This window comes from Mytilus edulis, chromosome 9 (genome assembly GCF_963676685.1).
Source record: "Mytilus edulis chromosome 9, xbMytEdul2.2, whole genome shotgun sequence".
In the NCBI taxonomy this organism is placed as follows: domain Eukaryota; kingdom Metazoa; phylum Mollusca; class Bivalvia; order Mytilida; family Mytilidae; genus Mytilus; species Mytilus edulis.
Window position 1 is genome coordinate 17,053,760 of NC_092352.1, and position 25,350 is coordinate 17,079,109.

Here is a 25,350-nt window from a genome sequence, read left to right on the forward strand (position 1 = left end):
GCTAAGTATACAAGGAAATTCAATTTAGGTGATACCAGAGCTGAAGTTAGCATAACACCAGAAACAACTAAATCTAATGACAGTTTGTCAAAATTTGACAGATCAACATAGGATCCTGATGGGATACAATGTTTCTAAATAATACCTAATTTCAAAGATTTTATCCTCTACAAGTTGGAGGTTGTGTCTTAATGAAGACCCTGCTGGTTTGAAATAAATGATTGCATTTGTTATATTTCACAGGAGGAAAGAAAAATGGCAAAGATTTTAACTGTTTCTTATCATGAGAAAGGAATTAAAGTATTATGTAGCCTTGAACTTTTTGTGGTTATAAAAAGATAGCATGGCCTCATTATTCCAGTTTATCAAACTTAATGTTGTATCAAAAGATCAAATCTGCACCCTTAGTTGTAATATTGTCCAGTATGACAGTGCTGTATGAATTCTCAGACTTGTGCCATCTTGTTCATATCAAACACAAACCTCCCTTCAATTACAGCACTTATTTATCGGCAGCACTTGCGTTAACAGTTATGGACAAAACCTATTACATATCCATTGTAAAATATCTTTATACTGCCTAGATATGTTCTGGGCGAATAAATTGTATATTAAACTGATATTAAAGCACATGTTTTTCATTAATGTTAAGCCTGAATACCACATGAATCTGAATATATTTTAGTATGTAAATCTGCTTAAATTAACCATAAAAACATCAAAGAGATTCTCTAATAGTTACATGGCTGTATCGTTTGTTCTATTTCTCAATGGAATCTACCCCCTATCAATTCCTTAGGCAGTCAACATTTAAAGTCCTTTGACCAAAACCACTGAATATTTGTAACACATCATCAAGTGTTAGGAGATTTCAGTATGACCTTTATAACCTTATCAATATAATGCCTATTCAGTTTAGCCATCTGTAGGTTTGAAGAAACAAATCTTATAAACCCAAATCTGGAATTTTTATAAACAAAAAGTTTTGACAGTAGCATGTTTATGTAGATGTTATGTAAAAATCTATGTGACATTTTACAAGTCATTGTCAGACTGTCAGATTAAACATTGTCTTAAAATTTAAATTGCAATCAGACATTTTGAATTGCTACATCATTCTAGATATTACCTTATCACAATACCATATATACATAAAGCCAAGAGTTCCAACTCTAAAACACTAACCCATTGTCTTAAAGTCTGATTTTTGTCCAGATGTATTTTCATTTGTGACTTTAGTGTCAATTGGCGTGGAAAATATTGTAAATATGTCTATCAACCATTGATGCAGGGTAAATTCTGACCTTACTATGTAAAAAAGAATATCATACATAAGTACCTGAATATTCCCTGCAGTAACAGCAGACAGGAATCCAGTCAGATGACAGTCAGTGGTAAACTGTTCCCGGGTGACTATTAAACCTAACAACTTTTGGTGTAGACAAAATGACTATACCAACTGTAACTAATACACAAGTTTAACCATTAAAAAAGGTTAATAAGCAAGATTATTTACTGTAAACAAACAAAAGAGCTAGATTTTTCACATAGTTAGAGACCTTGCTTACTTCAGAATATTATCTTTCAAACAATTTTCCAATAAATATTATTTTTGTAAGAATAAACTCATAACATGATGAAATAAAGATTAGTTTACTTAATGTGCAAAATATGACCATTCCCTAGGGTCACTGTGACATAAGAAGTAAAGCACTAAATCAGTCAAGTCAGGAAATCCCAACCTTCTTGGAGTATTATATCTGCTTTTATATCAAATTTACACAATATTTTCTGACAAATTACAGCGATATTGGTAGATATAGTATGCTAACTCAGGCAGATATTGTACAAAATGGCAAAACCAGAACCTTGTTGTCTCCCATTAATCCCAAGGTACAACTTATCATGCTTTACTGAAATATGGCAATTACTGAGTCCTTAGGGACAGCAAACTACAAAGAATTAAGGCATCTGAAACCGCTATTTGAATTACATACTGTAATCAAAGCATTGAGAAATCTTCCACAGTAAAATTCTACATTGAACATCAATTTCCAATATGTTTGTGGAATGTTTTGTAAAACAATTAAGTTTGGAATAACGAAAACACACTCGACCTAAAGAAATTCTACTAAATAAACTTTGCCTGGTGTATGATAATTCTATAGAGTTATGTTTACTCTGATTGGGGTTACAGATTTATACAACTGCCAATACATTCTCCAATAATATGAACCCAACATATGTTGTGCACTCTTAATCATCAACTAATTGCTTATACCCTGTAAATCCTTAAATACCTACACTAAAGATCTCTCCCCCACTCTTTGACTTGTAAGTTTCAAATATCACTGACCTGTAGACTACAATACCATACCATTAGACAACTTTTGTATTAGCCCATAGAGATTGGAGATCTTTCACAAAAGACTTCAGATGAAATGTCCAGACAGCATTAATGTTAGGAAATTTACCTTAATATTTATAAAAATAATGATAAAGTATTTTTTCCAGAGCATGTGCAATGCCATGCTAATTTTAACGTAATTTCCCCTCTTTTGTTTCAATACTATTGGTACGTAAAATGCTCTCCTTCAAATTTAACAGTTATACTTTCATGCATACAGGACTTACGTATATAATTATCTATAACATAATCAATTACTTAGATGTAAACAATACATTTATTTGATAAACAGTTCAATTTGAATATTTATCACACTAATGTTTATTGATGGTCACATTCCTGTGTCCAGGTGGTCATTACCCCTTATCTAAATATAACTGTGTCATGCTGACAGGGCAAAACAAATGTCATTTAATCCTTTAGTTTTAGTTACTCTTTTATCTTTCACTATCATCAAGTCTTTAGGATCATGTCACTATAACAATCCAATTTTCTTATAAGATAGTGTTTTCCTTTTACAGGCATATATGGTATAAATGTGCTTGGGCCAACAAACTGTTTTACTGTAAGGCTTTTCGAACTTATCATTTCTTGGCGTCATTTAGAGCTTATTCTTATGTGCTGCTGAAGTTCCCTTATAGGAACATACCATATAGTGAGCGACAGTTGTTGCCCTAAAGACTTTTCCTCAACTGACATGATCTAATTACCAAAATCAAATATTCATCTACCGGTAGACCCCCAGCTATCTCTTTCTTGTTTAATTTCAACTGAAACTACATCAAAGCATAATAGAAGTCAAGAATATTTTCCTGCATCTTTTAAAGTAATTTCAATGTATCAAAGACAAGTTAGGTATAATTTAATAAGACAGTGAACCAAAATATAAACATAACATGTCCCCAGAAAGCATATATTGTCCTGCAATTCCCATTTTCCAAAAAAAAAACATGGGACTTGCAATATTTACACTTTACGAAAAAGTTAAGCATCACTGAGCTTTAAATAGTCATATCTCAATAAAGTAGAAAGGCAACTTTCGACAACTTATATGATATATTTATCACACTAAAATACACCTTTTTCACAGTGTATATGTTAGATATACATGAAATCCAATATTATATAAACAATGATTATTCTCTCATTATGCAAAAGCAATCAGGTATATAGGTCCCAAGTCAACATAACTTACAGCTTTTACATTAATGCTAGCAAGACAAATCTTTGTTTGGCTTGCTTGCTTTGTTTGTATCAGTGATTGCTCAAGCATGGTAATTAAGAAAGGCGGGGCTTCAGCTTGTATACATCATACTTAGATTTTATTGGACATTATATGTCTGAGGTTAAGGACACTTAATTTTAAAACATCACATGACAAATACACTTTTTTCTTGTACGAGGCTGAGAAACTGGCCTTCAACATTAATTGACTTAAAATTAATATTGTTTTTATAACATATCAATCTATTAGTTCAGTCAGTTATTTCCATGTCTGTCCTTCGATTATGAAACTCCAGAAAATATTCTAAAAAATGGGAAACAATTGTATTGAAAAGAGAAAATCGAGTGCACCTTTTTTTATGTTAGGGTGTGTTTGAGATGAATATTTTGTCTTGAAAATGTACAAAACAAGAGTATTTGATACATCATCTCGCTTCAGACTCTATCATTTTATATAGCAAAGCTACAGGTTGACTTTATAACATAAAAAAAATCACAGTACTAAAAGATGAAATATAGGGGTCAAGTGAAATACCTATCCAATGGATCACAAAATCAGAGTAGGTGTGTTCGAATAGCTATTTTACTAAAAGTGCTTGACGACAGTCTTTAAGTTGGATCTCTGAAAAAAAAATGTTTTCCGTTTCTACGATTGTGAAAATGAACAGATAAGTTCGACGAAGTAGAATCCTGTCTGTATTGTATATTTACAGGTAAGGAAACATGTGAGAATATGTGTCATGTGATGTTTTAAAATTTAGTGTCCTTAACCTCCAACATAACGTCCAATAAAATTTAAGTATGATGTATGCAAGCTGAAGCCCCGCCTATCTTAATTACCATGCTTGAGCAAACATTGATACAAACAAAGCAAGCAAGCCAAACAAAGATTTGTCTTGCTAGCATTATTGTAAAAGCTGTAATTTACTCCTAATTTAAATGTTTGTAGATAATTAAATACAATGAATGGTTAATTAATGAACTTAGAGATAAGATAAGTAAGGTTGGTGGGAAGAGATGGGTAGATATTGCACACCTGTGCAGGTAAGTTTAGTTCAGGTAAGGGAGATGACACCAGATAACAACCTGCCACCTGTATTACTTAGGTACTTATATGATGAAGATGTTCAATTCAGATGTCTACCTATCTTATGATGATGTATGTCCATGTTTTAGTTATAATGGAAAGTTTGACACAGAAATCATTGATTGGTGTATGCAAATGGAAAAGACCATTAAAGGTGCTTTTTACCAACTGATTAAATGTTTAAATCTGCACCTTACCATAAAAACAAAACGCCAACTTACCATGAAAACGAAACCCAACCGTTTTATTTTATTCATACACTAGTCAACCATTTATTGGTTCAAATGTTTACATATATTGAGAATACTTGCCAAATAAGTATTGCCAAAGTGCAGTATTTACAAAGAACTAATTTGTATCTCTGCAAAGTTAAAAATTGTACTTCCTCTTTTTTATTTCAGGGAGGGCCTACTTTTTGAAGTATTCAAAAGTTGAGTTTGGCTGTAGTAAATCATTCCATCCATCTACATACTTAACAAACTATAATCTGCCAAAATGGTTGACAAATGAGGTTGTCACGTCCATGGTCAGCCATATCAAATACACAAGTTACAAATGACCACTGTCAACTCTGTCAGATGTCAACAAATACACATTACATCAGTGACCAGAGTCAAGGTTAAAATAAAAAAACTTTCTTTTTCAAGTATTTCTTTTCAGTTTTTGTGTTTTTGCCTGCTATAAAAGGTATAATTTGATGACAACGACCATCAAACTTGACAATGATGTCAAGGATGAAACAATTATTTCAAAATGTTATTTTCAGAGAAGACACATTTTTCAGAGAAGAGTTGAATCCAGAAACTCTGCATTTTAGCATTTAAAGGCATGTCCCACAAGATGCAGATAGCAGAAAGATAACATCCCTTGCTGACAGAGTCAGGGGTCCTAGCAGATAGCTCCAGCATTTTATAACTACCAGTTAGAAATTGAAAGAGCAGCAGGACCTAATTTACATGAGATCTTATATCATGCATATCTAACCCCATATCCTATCTTCCAGTTGTTGCAAAATATTCACTGAATCATTAACAAGTTTATTGTTAAAAGGCAATTTGAAAGTATCAGACACCATTAGCAAAGGCTACTAATGTTACATTAACTTTTTTAATTCATTTATGCAAATAATTGTTAAATGAAAATGATCTGAAGTTTGATTTTTAGCAAACATTAATTGCAATTATACGATAACTAATTTTGAAGAGTAAAAAGCATCATCGCTTAAAATACAGATTCAGATGCAGATAATGCTAAAGGTTTAAACATTTAAATGATGCAGATGTTCTCCCCAGGATTCCTTATTGCATATTCTCAAAATAAGAGTCAATGTTTTGTGCAATCAGCCTCAGTACCCCTGACAAGGAATCATTTGTGGATTTTTGTTATAATTAATAACAACTTAAAGACTTCTGAAAGAGCTACAACAAGAGAAGAATGATCCCAGTAATTAATTGTTTGTTTGAATAATTAATCCTTAACCCAGACACAAAACCATCAGAACTGACCATCTGTAGTTCAGCCTGCTCAGCTGGTCAATCCATACTGACCAACATTCATCAGCTGATAAGGTTTGTTTATAGACCAGATTAGTTTGTCCACAACCCATTACATTAATTACAAAGAGATTGTATTAAGGAGGAGATAATTAACCAGAAATAAAGGTAACAAATACAACAGGATACCAGAACATGAATCACCTACTGGGACCCTCCTAGCTAATGTAAACAAACACTGTGTGCTCTTACCAGCTTAATCTTTAGTTTATAAACAGTCAAATTTATCATTTTTATCAAATTAGCATAAAAAGCTTGTTTTGACAGACAAGCCCACTCCAAATGAAAACTTTTAAATTCAAAACTCTCCAACCCTAATTCCGTGCATGTAAAAAGCAAATATTGGAATTTATCAACATATATACAATCACTTTATGTAAATGCACTTTTCAATAAGGGTGATGTCAACTTTGATTTATAAGAGAGACTTCAAATATATTTTTAACCCATTTTAAAAATAAATATTTCCTTCAGACTTTAGTCAACAACTTTGAAGACAAATACTAAAAGGACCTTTAATTGCTCACTCTCCACAAACACCATACTAATTTACAGTTAGTGAGTATATGAAATTAGAGTATGTACTCACTATGTAGCAATAAGTTATTGCATGGAGATCACCCTAAAATCATTAACAGATGAACCATTGAACTTGTTATGTTTAGAACAGGCTCAGACACTTGGTCCCTCATCAATCATTTATAACTTTTTCCATCATTAGAAATTGTGCCTTTTTATTTAATAGTAGCTCATCTTCAACTTTATGTCATCAGGGAATCATGTGATTGGATCAGTTCAAAAACTATCACTTAAATTACCATTAGTTTGCGACACTTTGTAATTAAGGATCCATCACTATATTGGTTTGGGAGTTTTCAGAGAAAAAATAACACAAAGGACATTTTTGGACAATAAGAACACTATGATGGTGATGAAGTAATGGCCTTCTTCTACATCAGCAATTTTTATAAAAGCTTAACCCTTTCATTTTAACTTTCAATGGGAAGTTTGTTGGAACACAAAAAATGAGGTATATAGAATAACTGAACCAAACTTCTCAGAAGAAATATGTACTGACATTTTATAAAGTGCAGGAAACAATTCAGCTTAAGATTTTGTTTACCAAATACTATGGACAACATTAGGTGTCATCTTCTACCAAATTGTATGACTATGGACAGCATTCAGTGTCAACCTATCCAAGTTATATCATCCACATGTTTGGTAAAGACAGATAAATTGTTATTGCAAACACTTCCATAATAAATGCTTATGATTATCCAACCTTTATAATATAATGATTTGTGGCTAATCAAGCAGAAATACATCAATAACTAATTGTTTTCACTGACAATAGAAATGGATAAATTTAAATGTGGATGACATTCAATTTAATCTGCATACAAGGTGACATTCAGTAAAACTTTCTGTCCTTACCATCTGTTCCTGTGATGGTGAACTTTCTCAGTTCTCCCATGATGGTACTGACTATCTGACAGGTCCAGTGAGAAACAAAAGGTGACAAAGTTGTAAATAGTTATTGGTGATCAATCATTGCACAACAGTTCATCTCAAATTATATCATCTAATCCAGGATGCAATTTGCAGATTTTCTTTATAGCTTGCTACTCAATATTGACTAAAACCAAGTCATATCTTGCAATTAAAATCAATCTTGTAATTTAATCCAGGGTTAACAGATAGTACAAAGTGTGTGAAATATTTATGTATAACAAAAAGTACTCAAAGTAAGATACCTGTCTGAAAGTAAGGTAGACAGACTGATCATCTTAACTCTTTGATATGGGTTTCATTTGAGAGGTCATGAACCATCAATGGACAATATACCTTAAGGAAGACAGAACTGTTGCAAGTTCTTGTGTAACCCACTTCTAAATACTTATCCATTAAAAATAGCAAATGGACTAATTAAACATCTGATTCCTGTTGAAAAAACTTATACATAAATGTTTATTTCGTCAATGTACTTCAGAAATGATCTTTATTGATAAACAAAAAAATAACTTTATTCATAAACCACATGTGTATAAATTCCACACACATTATAAAAATATCGGCCAATGTTTACATTTTTGAGAACTGATGTTCCGCTATTTTATCAAAGAAACAAAGAATGTCAGGTATTAACCAGGGATAAAATTTCAATCTGTTAAAATCCATGATGAGAGAATAATAATATAACTTTATCCAAAAATCAATATTGAAGATTATCAAATGTTCATATCAGAGCAGAAGACTGTCAGGGTCATTAACTAACAAAGGAAGGTATTTGACCACAATTATGAAAACTTGACCAAATAACCTCTTGTCTTTCATGTTTAAGCAGATGGCAAGCAAATTTTATGAATGACATTTTTTCAAGATGGTGCAAATTAGTTAAACTATTGCACCTGAATGGCAACCAGGAAGGCCACCGAAAACATATTTTGTGTTATATTGTCTTAGAAGTGAAGAAAAATAATTATTATGGTTCCATGTCTTCATCAGTCTTGTAAATTTGAAAATTACTGTGTTTCATTTCATGCAATTGTTGATCATTGAACTAAAAATGTGGATGCAATAAATTAATGTTGAAAATGCTGAATGCTGATACATTGGATCAAGATTGAAAATGTTTTATTTACTGTAATGTCACAATTTTTTTTCATTGAGTGACAAAAAATGATTATAATCAACGTCAATGAAACTTAAAAAGAGTTTGTTCTGGCCTAAGAAGGGTGTTGGTTTGAATACAGAAAACTTCATTCATTATTTAGAGATTCAATTAGTTGCATAATAATTATGCCTAACGTTTACAATACCCTGGTACATATCTTGTCAATGGTGCACTCAATAGCACGGGATTCTGTAACCAATTTTAAACACTTTCATTGAACAAGCACCTGCAAGGCTAACATGGAACGCCTTGATCTGCTCAGAATAGTTCAATACAAAATAGAACTCAAATTTTGAATCATTAGAGTCCTAAGTTTAATACGGACCTACAATTTTACTTTACTGGTATAATTTTCTGGGCGTACGACATGGAGAGGAGGAGGCGTCAACTCAGCAATACAATTGGTATTGACACAAAAAAAGACTTTGGCATAATGAAAAGGGCCCACACTAGTATAAGTAATCATCATTTAAAAAACTTACTTACTAGAAAAGAAACAGGTGTTTATAAAATTTCTATTGTATTGCTACTCTTTACCTTCTAAACACTGAAATCAGCAGGCATTTTTAACTAGAAGTATTATAAGCATTTGAAAAGCAGTTTAACCTCGATTGTTATATTCAATTCAGTATAAGATGAGACTGCAGCAGAGAGATAGAAATGAGAAATAGAAACTATGTAAATAGTAGAGATACAAGACTAAGATATCACTAAAGACCGTACATCAGATTAATCCCAAGGCAAACAAGTAACTTACTAAATATCAATATAGTAATCTATGGCATGGTGACCTTGATCAGTTAAGGGGTCATTTTCGGTAGATATAACCCTCCTAATTCTCATCTAATAGATCTATGGCAAGATTTCTCACACAAACCTGAAGGCCTGATGAAAGACTAAGTATTACTTTGTTTTTGTTCTGTCAAATTGGATATAAAAAGGGAGTGAAAGAAAGTGTGAGAACAGGAAGGCAGGAGAGGTTGACCTAACTTGTCATAGTATAAAGAACACTCAAAAGTTTGTCATTCTGCTGTAGATGCCCAAATAATCCAGTATATAATCTTAGAAAGGGTGTTTTTTGGGGGTCATGATGCCCTGGCTTTACATCTGAATCGTGACTTTAATGGTCAATCATTACTTTTTTGTTTTCATCTAAACCCCATTGAACCCTACCTTACCCTTGGCTACAGATGTGCTACATAACTGAAACATTGGGGAAATGGAAACAAATTCTTGTAAGAACTAAATTTTAATAGCCAAGGTTTCAATATAGTATACATAAACTAACTATGATACCTAATATCCTTTGTTTTTCATAATGTATTCTTCTACCAGCAGGCAGTATACCACTACTAGCAAAACTAGCACAATGATTAGCAAGCATGTAACAGCCATTAGAAAGACAGATGACAAAAATAACCTTTCAAATAACCCATTTCACTTTATCTGCTGTTTTTGTACTTTTTTCTTTGAGGTAATTTGCCTTAATTTCATCAAATTAAGCTAAGGATAAAGTATGTGGTTAAGTCTTTTCAAACCTAGGTTAATGTAATTTTAAGTTGTGGAGACCCAAAAATGCACGACTGTTATCTTTACGAATGAGAAATTGATCCAAAAGATAAATACAAACCTTATAAATAAAGGAAAATTGATTGTTTCTTATACAATTAATGTAATTTTGGTCCAATGACTATTCAATTTAACAAATTTGTTCCAGTGAAGTGTAAAATATTAAGAAATGTACCGAGACAATATGGGGACATCAGACTTAGCAATCGAGCCAGTCGTGGCTGGACAACACAATTATATCTGTATGTTTTATCAGACTAATCTTATTACAACTAATAGCTCCATGATAGGAATAATAAGTATAGACTGGTATTGGACTTTCTGTTTTTATTTCTCTAATTCCTACTGTAAACATAAAATAAACAGTGTACTATTTAAATCCAGATTGAGGGATTTGATTCATTTACAATGACCAATTAAAGTCAACAAATTAATTCAACAAGTTATTAACCTCAAGCTTTTAAATAAGAAACCCTGGGATTTCTTATTATAACAGGATCTGATAATACACATACCAGCCTCAGAGTAAAAAAATAACAATAATTTTAAGTTTTCGAGTTAATTTGAAAAAAAAATAATTGTTATTTTTTGGGGGGTCTTTGTGAGAATGTTTATCATATAAAATATCTCTTTAAAGTAGCAACAGAAGACCAACCTTACGTAACAGCATTTGTGAGAGATAAAACTACATTTAGCTTCATGGAATTATAAAGTGTTCTTAAAATCTACAGCATAGAATTTCTAACTAATAAAAGACCTGGAAGCTTATAACCTTCACTTACAAGTTCTCTAATTACACTGTGAACATACAGTATCATTATTATTGGTGCATTGTTGATGCATCAATCTGATAATTTACTGACCCTTTGCATATGCAGCTGCATTTGTTAGCCTGATAAACAAACTTTCACCAAAATCATTAGAAGATCTGACACTTATGCTTCGATAAATCATTCTCCACAGACTTACAAATTCTTCACTTGAAAGAAGCAGCTCAAATTTCTAAATTGTTTCTAAAACAAGAGTGAAATCTCTTTAAAAGATCTAGGCTAAATTGTTTTTAGAACATTTTCAATTGCATTGAAGCAAGAAGAAATTTTCCCCACTTCTGGTCAAAGCTTCTTCCCTTTCTCACCTGGATAAGATCAAAGGATTTTACCTTCAGACCATACATATCCCATGGCAAATCATGCTATTTGTTACACACTAGCTTCAAAAGCTGATAAATACCCATAAAATTGGTTAATCATCAATAAAAAGACTTTTTCTATTTTCTCCACATTGCCTGGATATATATTGGTTATGTCACCTACAAGAAAATGGACAAAGGCAAACATTGGTATTACCTAACCTAATTGATTACAGGTTGTAGACCCTTCAAATCACAGATTTTATTGGAGAAAATTGCCTTAAGAGGGCTCTTGTCGAACAAAAGCTGAACAAACTTTTATGGTGCTATAAAATAAAATACATAAAACTTGTTAAAATCAAAATCCTTTTAATCTGGTTTTAAATGTTCTTTTTAAAATTAATGACTATTTTTTGTTATTTATTTTAAAATGGAATATAAATGCTAAAATTTTACACAAAAGGCTCTTGTATTTGATCTTGTTAATGGATTTGCTTCATTTTTAGAAGTGTAACAAAAGTGCTTTAAGAAATTTTTCAACCATTAAGGTATAAAATTATCAGATAGATAATAAAAAAAATATAAATGTAAAAGTGTCAATTTCTGGAGAAAGTTGAAAGATGTTATGAAAATAAATAAGGACGGACACATCTGCTGACAAATGATGTGTATAATTGTGCAGAAACTTTTCAGTTCTTTCTTTGAGACAAAGAAAACATTGATAAATGTTGACTTAGAAGTGGGAGAAGAAATAACTGGGCCATGTTTATTTAATTAAAAAGAGATGACAATCATATGTTACATTGTTTATAATGCACACATATGTGTAGTTTACATGATAAATTTTCATGTGACAGCTTTAATTCACTGAGACATGCACTGTTGGGTCTTTGTACAAATCTATCCAGTGACATGCATAAGTATGAAAACATCTTTCATTAAAAGTAATGTACTAACGTGTGTTTCGACCTAACTTTTATAAATGTATTTGATAGAACTAGGTGCACAGATTGATCACTTTATATTTAATTCCTTTGAAATATATGCAAAAACTATTAAATAAAGATGTTCAACTTAACACCCCCATTTGTAAAAAACGCCATGATAGATGACACAATTTTAAATAAAGGCTATCTTAATAACTATTTGTTCGATATTTTTCCGCCACTTTTAACCTTTTTCACAAATATCAAAGACTGCAGGCATACACTGCAATCCTTCAAAGTCAATGAATATTTGTCAGTTGAAGAAACCCTATTCCTAGGATTATACCCTGGACATTTCTCTATCTGTAGTGTAATAACATGACTGAAACAATCCCTGGTCTCTAGAGAGAGCTTCCTCATTCAATGACCACACTACATTAATCCAATGGGACCTATAATGATACCCAAAATTAGTAGCTAAGTAAAGTCAAAATCAATGAGGCATTTGACAGGGCTAGTGACACTGAAACTGATAACATTTGACCACTTTTACTGATAAAACACAGGTGCAAACTTAATGTGATTAATGTCTAGGTGACATGAAAGATGCTAATCAAATTCGTTCAGGTACAAAATCTTGGTTACTGTTTGTAATCAGCAGGGGAGATCACTCTGTTTAGAATTTAATTATGACAAATTAGCTGATTTCTTGGTGAAATGGACAGCAAAACTAATAGAGACCAAATACTGCTATAGAAATCTATTCAAGGGGAAGTAATTAGCAATTTGGATACAATAAATATGGGACAACATAAAACTCTTTACCACTGACATACATTTATCAGAATATAAACATAAAGAGATGCTTGTTCAATACAAATTAGTCAACATAAAGTAGACTTTTAAAACATTGGAAAGCATGTACTTGTCATCAGTAAAAAAAGGTCAATGTTTAAAAATCTGAACGGTTGATGTTATTCCAAAATGTCAGATGACAATAGTTTGAAGTATGTAACTAATTCAAAATCTGGAGTTTTGAAATAAAAATAAAAGTCAGCGGCAATTAAAGAATTTTTGTCCTGACAGTTTCCTGTAATATCGGTACCTATATAATGGATTCCCTTTGGATTTCTGGAGATCTTTATTCCTGATGGCTTTAATGTCATGTCATCTTTCTTATTCAATTCAATTAGCATTACATTACATTTGATTCATTTAAAATTCAATTACAATGGTACAACAGAGAATATAAAGGTTTCAAGTGCACAGAACTTCCCAGATGGAATTGATGTCACAAATGGTAATGGTTTCAGAGGTTGGTGTGGGTTATAAAAATGCAGATTGAATGAAAAAGACAAAATAAGATATAATGGACAGAAGGGTTACTTCATTCATTCATTCACTGACATTATTTTATGTGGTATTTTTCACCCATACTAAGAATGTAGGTGCTCCGGAAAGGGTCACCTGGAACAGCTGACCACTTTCACATCATTTGGTTGCATTGTCTCATTGGCAATCCTGATCTTTATACAGATCTGTCTTAGGCCTTCATTCCAAGAGAGTTAACCATCTCTTTAAACATCTGTTCACTGTCTATCTTATTTTGCACTTTACATCAATAAACTTTTCAATCAATGATTTTTTTTAGAAAACCACCTCAGTGTATTTGGCATTTACATCTTGTGTATGAAATCTCTGACTAGTGTTAACATTTCTTCTGTTCATGTTGATCATTAAAACTCAATAAACGAAAGTTAAAATGTGAATAGCATAAACAAACAACCCTTTTCCAAACAAACCAAGCAGAGAGAGAAACGTACACTGAGTCAATCAAAGTCTTACTTAAGGCAGAATAGAACATATGATGCAGACTTAATCTCTCAATAGAATATTATCATTGAATATACAAATGTTAAAGTTCTTGTTTGTAAACACCTTGAAGAAATGTCATTTACCTATGTAAGTTGATAGATATAGTTACTTTGTCTTGTTGGTAGCCCTAAGTGTCCAGAATATATTGACCAAGAAGTGTCAAAGATGAACAGATATAGATATCATTGTATGATGCTAATGATATATGCATTTCTTCATTGTAGTTCATTACTAACATTATTACTTATCAGATTTTATCTTTCTCTGAGCCAAGACAAAAAGTATATTGTCTTCCAGATACAAACCTAACAGGTAGCCAGGGTCAGACAGTCACATTTTGTTTCAATGAGGCATCATATAAATATAGAATACTGATACATGTATATAACAGGGATAAAATAAATCAATTCAAAGTTGTCTAATTCCTATTGTAGTTTAATAATTGCTGTTTATGGCATTTCAATGCCAGATCTATGAACTACAACTAAAGGACCTTAGACATTGACTATTCGAGAGAATTTAAAACTACTAGAAGGGTTTTCCCTGGAATAAAATGATGTTAGAAATGTGGGAAAAGTCCCTGATTATTATTAACAAGCACCTTCACAGAAAAATCAATTTTTCATAAGGTCACATTCCCCAGAAGAAATAATATATGCCCTATCAGTCTATATTGGCTTTGCCTTCCATGCAATATTATGCAGGTGTTTTCCTAACCTATTACTATAATGTTTATAGGCAAGATATAACATGAAATAAAGACCTCATTGCTTGTTCAATGTATTTACAGAATAAATAACATTGTATATAAAACTGCAATAAAACACTAACATAAATCTGTCTTTCTATTGTATTATGGTTGTGCAGATTGATAGTAAATAGGGGGAGGTGAAAATTGATTCACTAAATAGCTGGATGATTTACCACAATGAATTGATTGGAAAATAAGTATTTACATGTGAAGAAGTTATGAATAAAACAAGTTATAAGGGTTAAATGTTAACGCCAGCAACATACCACATGAAAAGATAACTTTTATGTAATTTTCTACAAGGAGAGAGATTAAGTTATGAAATTTTCGACAGAATATTTAATTTATTAGTTCTGAATAAAATGGCCATCCTATAATATCCTACTGCACTTTTTATTGCATAAAATAATGACTGCAATCCCTGCTGCAAGTTACATACATGTAACTGCTGATAAGTTTCATGGTTTAGTGACAATCTTCATGATTTTACCAACATCTGGTGTAAGCCGTCTAGACTTATTCAGTTGAATGGTTAAATTGTACAGAAATAAGCATTTGACTGACTGGAAAATATCAATTCAATCAAAACCTAATAATGTTTTAATGCCTTTCAAGATGACATGTATTTATGTTAAAATATGGAAAGAGTAGTACTTGATTGTAAATGTAAGGCTATAATAAGTATGAGTGTGTTGTTTGAACACCTGAAGGTCTATGTCATAAACTGACTGTAGAACAAACACTCTCTGACCTAATATGTAGGTACACAATGAAGAAATTGATTTATACCACTGAACCACACTTCATAAGCCTCGGTCCCCTACAGGTGAAATTATGTACTTAATAAGTACCCTAGTATTTGACCATAATAAGTACTTATATCCTGTCTCCTATCAGATCTTAGACTCCATACCACAAACTGCAATAATTTTCTGTTTTTATGGCATAGTAAAGTGTCCATTCTATTTACAGTATGGTCACCTCTGAGCAACACCTGGGTCTTCATGTTATCACATTCCACAGGTGTACCCATATTAAACTTAGGTGGAGATCCTAGATCTTGATAAGGGGTAAATTAAATATACAGCTATCTCCAAAAACAAACCTTCTAAATATGTACAACTTAAAAGAAATGCATTAGTGAATACATATACAGCTTAACCTGGGTATTAATGGACGGTTATTGAGAGGAACAGAAACAAACAGCAGTGTTAAACAATGCACACTCCTTTATCCTGTACCAAAAGATAAAGTCAAACTTGTCAAACTTTATCGTAAAATTTCAAGAAAAATAAAAAGATACATGTACCACAGAAGGTAAATAAAAACCGTAAGATAACATGGTTAAATGAAGACAACACCTGACCAAAAGGAAAAGCTGAACGAATGTCCATAGAACACAACACAGAAAACTTGAAATTGCATTGCTGGTTCAATGTTTTGGTTAAGTAGTTTCCTCCTTTTGCCAATTTCCTTTCTCTTTTTCTACCAGAAGGATCGCCCATCATCATTAATCAACATGTCAATTAGAAGAAGTCTAAATTCAAATGAAAGATTTCTTCTAGACAGCAACATTTAATTTATTACGAAAAAGTGAAATTCAAACAGCCTTTTATCAATAAAGACATCATTTAAATGCTTTCTCACATTCTAAACATTCAAAAACCAAAACTTGTAAGTATTACAGCAAAACCATATAAATTTAGGTCATATCTTCTTCACAATAGGACAAATTAAATGACCATTCAATTCCTTTTTTTAGATTAAAATCTAACAATATGGCTTGAGAGCACTTAAATACAGTATTTTTCTGCTTAAATAATCTAATTGAACACAAAATCCCACAATTTAAATCTGTTATTGTATCTTAAGGGTCATCATGTCCCATTGAAAGCATAACAAATTACAACCCCTGCCTATCATTCTAATGTTAAATTCATTAACTGTCCATTTGATGGTTACATCCAAGGCCAAAACATCAAGTAGACTCCTTCAACAAAACATGGACATACAACAAGAAAGACACCCCTAGTTAGACACATGATGAAGTGCCCTTTCATAACAAATCAAGCACACCATTTATCATCATGGTCAAAGAATAGTTAATGAGATGGGTGGTATAGTTTTGTGGGTAGAAGAATGGGTATTACTAGTCCAGTTTACACCTGTGATCAATGTCAGGAATGAATGGTCAAAATACTAATCTTCTTGTGAAGAAACAGCTGTTCTTAAAATTGGAATTCAAAATTATGCATTAAAAGAAATACAACATGTATACTCTTTTTTGCATATCTATAAAATTTATCTTCTTTTAGATTCATTTTTTACCTGTATCATATTATTCATCAATTTTAAAGTATATATTTTCAATTGATAAAAATTTTCAATTTGATCTCTAAAATTGAAAATCTATATCAATTTTCAACTGTCTTATCAACTTGAGGAATTACAGACTTTGCAATCTTGATCCTAGTGCAAAAGTTTTAAGCATGACCAAACAAAGTAAAATAGGATATATGATTGGTTTCATATCTTAAAGATACAAAACTGTTAAACATTATAAAATTTATTTCCCCTGGGATGATTGTGTAACTCGATTAAATAAAATCATCGGAAGGAGCAAAATGAACTTGTTCAATGAGTCATGATACTGTAACTGCTTCTTAACAACCATTTCTACACAATTTTCAACGGGATGCTGCAATATTCTAGCAGAGCCGTCATATGAGAGATAATAAACAACAACTTTTTTTCAATCTAATATGTAGATCAATCCATTTATACACAATTACCGCTAAAGGAAAACATTATTTCTTTCCGCTTGTATCTGAAGAAACTGAACCGCTACAAAATAATGTGACATGAAAGAGCCTTTTGTAGCGAAAAAGCTTCAGTTGATATTGAATCACAATAGTTATATCGGCAATAATTCAACTGAAATACTTTCGAGGACTGACAGCAAAGTGAGAAACAGTTGCTGTTGTGACATTTTTATATCTTCATTTAAAACAAGCTAGAAAAGAACTTGAAAACTATCATTTGTAATTAAAAAGTGTTCACACGAAAGCTATTATTACAGCATACAAAAGAGCACATCCATAAGACCTGAGCGAATCTACCAAGCAAAGAAAATTACTATGTTAGATTAGTTTATGACTGAACAAACACAGAATATTGTGGATCAATATATTTAACAAAATGTACACCTGTGTCAAAAACATAACCATAAAAGCTGTTTAAATTTAAAAAGACTAGTGGTTTTTAGCATAATTAAAGGGCAATAATCAGTTTGACCCAAACTTCTTGTATCACTCAGGGTCTTTAACAACAGTCTTATGTACACACACCTGCTAATGAACATGCATCAAAATTGATTTATATCCCAATAAACACAATAACTGTATTCTTAATCTATTATAATTCATCAATATTTAAATCTTAAAATTATGATTACAAAACCGATTAGATTCTTAAAAACAGTAAAATAATAACAGAAAAAACAGGAGGGCATTTTCAGGTGATGAGAAAATTATTAAACCTCCAATGGGAAATATTCTTATGTAACAGTTACATGTTCCCTTTGTACTTAATACATACCAACAAGCCACATGCAACAATTGCTTACGTTTGGGGAATACTGGTATTTTATTTTAATTGGAATCTCTGTTCCCAATGGACTCATTACCAAACCAGGGTGGGACTAATAACTCTAAAGTGAAAGTCAGAATAAAATTCTGTCATAAAATAATTTATAGATTTTTTTTCATCTTTATAAAACTGAGGCTACTTCACTGTAAGTCTGAAGAAAATTTTCAGAATGCCTTTTTGTTTCAAAATAATTAACCTTTTTTTTTCGCATCTTTATAAAACTCACTTCAACAACAAAATGACTAATTGATCCATATTGTTTGTTGAATTATTCAAACATGAAAATATCACATGACTTTATTTCCCATCAAAGATGTTGGAAAATGTTATAACAGACTTACAAAGGGAATTCTATCGCTTGTACACAAAAGATAATTTTACAATCTTCAAAGACAAGATAGAAAACTTCTCCTACAGAGCTGTGATTATCCTATTCCAAAAACCACTTAATTCATGCAATAAATTCCTTAAAAGTGAATTATGACAAAATAAATATGATGTGTGGGTACAGAAAATATGGCCCTGTTTATATAGTGTGGTTTAATCCTGAACCAATTGACATAAACTGTTTTATCAATGTAAATACTATTAGTTTATGGAACACCGATCAGGTTACTTTCAGTGCAATTTCTAAATCAATTATTCAATCTTTAAGACTTATAAGCATCTGGTGCCGGCATATTTATGTAACTTGAAGGCCACTTTCTATTCTTTATGAATAAAAACAAAACTGATTTGACAAAATAAGGTATTTATTCATGGAGTAACCGGCTTGAAATTATATAATTTACAACTAACAGTTACAACTATGAAAACATATCACTATAGTATTGACGTCTAGCCTCTATCAAATTGCATTCATCCTGTATGTAGTACTTGTAAATACAGAAGGGATATTCTAATTAGATTCGGCTAAGCCCTTTATCAATAATGGGTGCCCTAAGTTCTTACAGAATTTGGAGTGTTCCCATTTTAAATCTATGTTTTTCAGGACTAAAACGAGTTACCGTAGAATAGATCTATGACAACAGTGTGAATAACCTCTAATGCATATTTTTTATTTTAGTTTAAAAATATTTCAGGGGATATTATTATATCAGATATAGAAAGGCTTAAAATATATAACAATTCTAAAAGGGGAACATTTATATCAAACTGTGTATCTAAAATCGTATGTGTTCCAAATCAAACATTTAAAGCAAAAAAGTTTGAATGTTTTAGATAAAATGGTGATTTACTGCCATTTAGCATACTGGTAACTGGGGAATGTCAACTGGTTGTCTTATCACTATACAAATTAGCCAACAATTTACATCATTGTAAGGTCAACACTGCCAACATTACAATCAATCACGGCCAAAATACATAACAAACACAACTTACAGTCAAACATTTTTCATTTCCATACAAATGATATTTTAAATATGTGAACTTATCACGGTTCCAGCTTTCATGTAAATTTAAATGTCAAAACTACAAATTGAAGTCAACAGGAAAAATGTTTCTGATGAAGGATTCATAACAGGATTATAATTTTTTAATGAGTTATCTCCCCTTACTGCACTGATATGAGTCAGTTAATAAATAAGATGCAAATCAAGTTTGCAGAAAACTAGAAACTGTTTTGATAATCAATTAACACATGTATAATATTTACATTTTCACAAGTCCATTGTTAAATGCTCAATACCTTCTTGAGTTAAGTCAACAATACAACTAATATAAACAGATCAACCACAATGACATATAACCTTATGGACAATATAGAAAATCTCATCAAATAAACATGGTCACTACAATAAAACCTCTAAAAAAATAAATAACTCAATGAATAGACACAATAAGATGGGATCCTAACAGTAAATATTTGGAGACCTTTAAAATATTGCCACAGCTGGACAGAAAATGTCCTTAACTCACGAAGGACAGAAATATTTGAGGTCAATATTTTTCCGTTTATTACAGCTGGTTTGAACCTGGAATGAACAGTATAGGTGGTAATGTTAATTCTTTCAAACATGATTTCACCTGATTTGTTCAAGAAAGAAATTTTTACATATGTTTCATATCAAGTTTCAAAATATTTCATCAAGTTCATGGGATCATGCATACAAAATTGCATGTTTTCTACTCATCAATATTCAAACTCCAAACCCCTCCTGTTACCCACCTGGGCTCTCAATAAGTAATTTACAGGTAAAATACAGTTTGACAGCATGCAAGGGTAAATAGCTCTTTCTTTTCATATCACTTAATAAAAACCTTCACAAACTATTAAAGTGGTTGGCAGTATCTAAACATTGAAAACAGATAACCTTCGTCACTCAATAATACATGTCCTCACTAAAATCATATCAAGTATTCTGTCTTTATCACAGAAAAGTCTACCGTACATACGGTCACATAATGGGTCCTGACAACTTAATGACCAGCAAACATCTCAGTAGGTATATGACAGTGATTTAGATTGTCACATCCTTTACTTTGCCAGGATACTGGGATTAAACTTGGATTTTCGGGATCGAGCACCTGCAAAGATCTACTTTTTATTTTTTTTCAAATCATTCCCTAAGCCCCGCTTCAAAGTGTTAATGTAAATTTTAAAATCATTAAACTCGGGTAAAAAGTTGCTTACATAGGATTATTTAGAAAATTAAAGCCTACAAAAAGTACTTTCATGGTCCACAATTGTGAAATGTTAATTGAACTTTCAGATTTTTTTCATAAAATACAAAACAGGACCTTTTTTTTTAAATAACTCGGCTAACTCAGCCTTCTCATTTTGAGTAGGTTACCAAGTATGGGACATTAGTCCAAATAGCTATTTCTCTTTTGTTCTTTTTAAATCACATCTGGCAAATTTTCAGTTATGAGATGCAAAGCCAAAATAAAACTTTCCCAATTACAAGAAGCTTAATGCAGTTTAATATGTTTGGCAAATGTAGCAATATTTATACGAGATATGACATCCTGGTGAGCTGCAACCAGACATTGCAGATCACGACATAATTACAAACATACCCCCTAGTAAATTCACAAAATTGAACAAGACTTGCATTTACCATTACCTTAATCACTCCTATCACCAGAAAGCCATGTGGTGCATTATAACCCAAACATTTATCACAACATTTCATAATTTATTTATCTTCAAACAAGCTGAGACCATTAGACCTAACTCAAATATCCTGTGTTTGTGCAGGCTAGAAAAGTTTCATGTATCAACAGAGAAGTGCATTTTTTGGTAAATTATATTCTAGTCTGACAGAAAATGAAGTAAATCATAAATTTTATGTAAATATACATATATCTGTATTCTATTTTAAGTAGGTTGTTGAAATGTTTTAAGTCATAAAAATCTTTTAAAAGATGGATGAAGCTGAGAAAATTTGTTTTACAAGATCTAATCTTTTACAAAAAGATATTTTTTAAATTGAATATCGATGGAAAATTAGTTGGCATATTTAAGAAGGCATAATATTGGTACAAATGACATTAGCTATAAGAACTTGCAAAACAAGACTTTTACTTCCTTTGTTTACTTTGATGGAGTAATGTTTTTTCGTGCCCCGGGGTCATTACCTACATGTGATAGGTAAATAATTATACCTTATTTTCTTTGTCAATGACAGTACTTAAACAATAATTATGGACAGATTGAAGACATGCTGTCTTTTTAATTTACTGATTATATCCTAAACTCAAAACTCATACAAAACCCTCAGGTGTAAAAAACGGAAATTGATTATTGAAGACAAAAATCAATTTTTCGTGTATTAATATCATTTAAAAAAATATTTGATAAGTTCCTCTGCAATAAATTTCATGACATAAAGCTAAAAATAATAGTGTTGGGTTAATATTGACAAAGTCTCATCAGCTCCATTGATTCTCTTATATATTTATTAAGGGATAAGTGTTTGGAAAACAGTGTTATAATATTCATTTAGTAAAAAGGAAATTCTATTAGTAATTCACTGCTAAATTCATTATAAAGGTATTAACTGGGAAATCATTAGATACTTATTCTATTTAATTCAATTGATCAAATTGATTAATATTTGTATTTTCCGACTTTTATTATTTTCCAAATGATTTGTTAACATTAAATAAAGTAATTTAATAAACTAAAAGCAACTAAAGGTGGAAAGTCAATTTATTTGTTTGATAAGCTTAAAATGTCAAATGTGATGATAAAAAAATAAAATATTGAGAACTTTCAGTTTTGTACACTAACTGACTGAGATTGTGTAAAAGTGTATGAAGGAAACCTTATTTACAACATAACAAATGTTGTACTTATAATAATTATTATCAATTGATGGCTTCCCTCTTTTAATTCTTTTGATCCGTTAATCCACTTCGGAGGTACCACAGTCGGTAGGACTTCAAAACACTAGTATTTAATAGAAAAGTGGAGTCCATACGGACAAGGATCTGTAATAATCCATACAAATTAGTCCTAATCCGATACTTTCACTGTAATATTACAGGATTTCCTAAATAAATTGTTACTCAATAGAGAGCTACTAAGAGGCACTTGAACAATTGCCTATACACAAACGGCACATGCCTGTAAGAGGATTTTGAAACCTCAATAGCCCTTGCAATTGTCATCCAAGGAATTATCATTGATGATTATTAACAATTATATCCAATGCTATAAACATTCATAATAATAAATAGAAGCAAAATAAAAGAAATGTAGTTCTTACCTGTCCCAATTACACAGTGTACAACTGTCACTAATATTAATCCTGATAATGTAAACATTGTTATTCTTGTCATCTAATTTATCGAATACACATTTCTCATGAACTATCAAAACTCTCATGTACTATCAAAACTTTTTTGCCATAAATAATATTGTTTTATATATCCATGTTAACTTTTTAAAAAGTAAAATCCAGGAACAAACTTTGTAAACATTAATCACACTTCGTCCTGCAATGAATTCTTTTCCTTTTTTCTAAGCACGTGTTTCACTATTTACGAATGCACATCCTTTAATAATTGATTTTAGACTAGTGCAAATCGATGCAGTTTTCAGGTACGAAGCATCAGAATCCTTTGATCCTGCAAAACAGAAATATGCATATCATATTCAACTCTGTTGACTTTGCTTACAGATAATCTTACAACCGATTGAAAAGTGTATTCATGTTGGTATCAAAACGAACGCAATGGGCGGAGTTATATCAACAGTTCAATCTGATTGGTTAGTGAAATACAAAAATCACACGCCCAATCTCACAATAAATTGATCACATTACTTTGGGCGGAGTTCTTAAATAAATGTTTATTGACAGACGGAATAATTGTAACAATACCGCTGTAAAGTACCGTTGAATAAATTACATGCTTATTATTATTATGTATGCAAAACAATGATTTGATCAAACAGAATAACTTAAAATTTAATGAAAAATAAACAAAACATTTATGACTAATATAAATGAAATATCGATTTAAAATTTAAAAGAAAACACTAATTTTATGAATTTTCCCTTAAAAACTTTTTTAATTGTTGATCATTGTTGTTTTCTGCAAATTTTGTTATACTTTATTATGAATATATCTGTGAATATATATAATGTAGGAAAAAAAAACCCGAATAAAGCGGAAAGATAAAAATAATCAAATTGTCGTTGATAATCTTATTAATTTGGACAAATCATAGATGAGTAATGATAGGCAATAAAAGTACGACAAGGATGATATACGACGAATTCCAGACATGTTAATTCAATTAGCAGACGACAGGTAATAATGTCCAATTTTGGCAGAATTTTGTTATCAATTAGTAACTTTTACTCAAACTTTTCCGAGGGGAAAGGGAGACATTTTTATTTTGCATAGTGTCTCATTTTCAATTAGGGCGAAGGCAGTAAAAGTTAAACAGACCGAGTCATTTGAGAATTTCAAACAATTTTGTTAATTACAAATTAAGGTACAATGTTGTAAAAGTAGTCTGAATTTAAATATTTATGATCAGACTGTCTGAAATATTTTTTGAGTTTTTTTACAAACGGTTTCCCGTGAGAAATAGTCGGGATTTGGATATTAAAATAAAATTGGTAGAGAATAACTAAAATCCCACTCTTATTCTTTTATAAATACAACAACCATAAACAATTAACCCTGAACATCAAGTTACTTTTTACATATTTCAGTATATATTTCATGACTTACAGAAATTATTTTTTTAATTTTCTGAATTTATTTTTGATGTATTTATTTGTTTATCAACATATGTTTGTTTATTTTTTATCTGTTTATTTATTTTTCAATTTACGAATATTCTATTACCTGAATAATAAAGAGAAATACAATTTTTACTTATTAAATGTTTATCTTCACCAATTATTTGAGAATTTCCCTGTTTTCACATATTTCTAGACAAGCGATACCAACACGAACGCAAAATAAATTTACCCAACCGTTCCTGAATTTAATTGCACCAATTTAAATAAAAATGCAATATAGAATTATAATATTTATCGG

At 31.1% G+C, this 25,350-nt stretch overlaps 1 protein-coding gene across 8 annotated transcripts in view; it reads right to left on the reverse strand.

Annotated features, from left to right (window-relative positions):
* LOC139487720 (netrin receptor UNC5C-like) overlaps positions 1–24,046 on the reverse strand; it is an 80,691-nt gene extending 56,645 nt beyond the window's left edge. For 4 of the 8 annotated variants that reach the window (XM_071272749.1, XM_071272745.1, XM_071272743.1 and 1 more), the window contains exon 1: positions 23,562–23,993. In XM_071272749.1, the coding sequence (XP_071128850.1) occupies positions 23,562–23,634 (73 nt within the window). In that variant the 5' untranslated portion in view covers positions 23,635–23,993. Of the gene's footprint in view, positions 1–23,561 lie in introns of all 8 variants that reach the window. The other 4 variants (XM_071272748.1, XM_071272746.1, XM_071272750.1 and 1 more) reach the window with 4 other exon arrangements.
* Between the last annotated feature and the right edge of the window lie 1,304 nt (positions 24,047–25,350).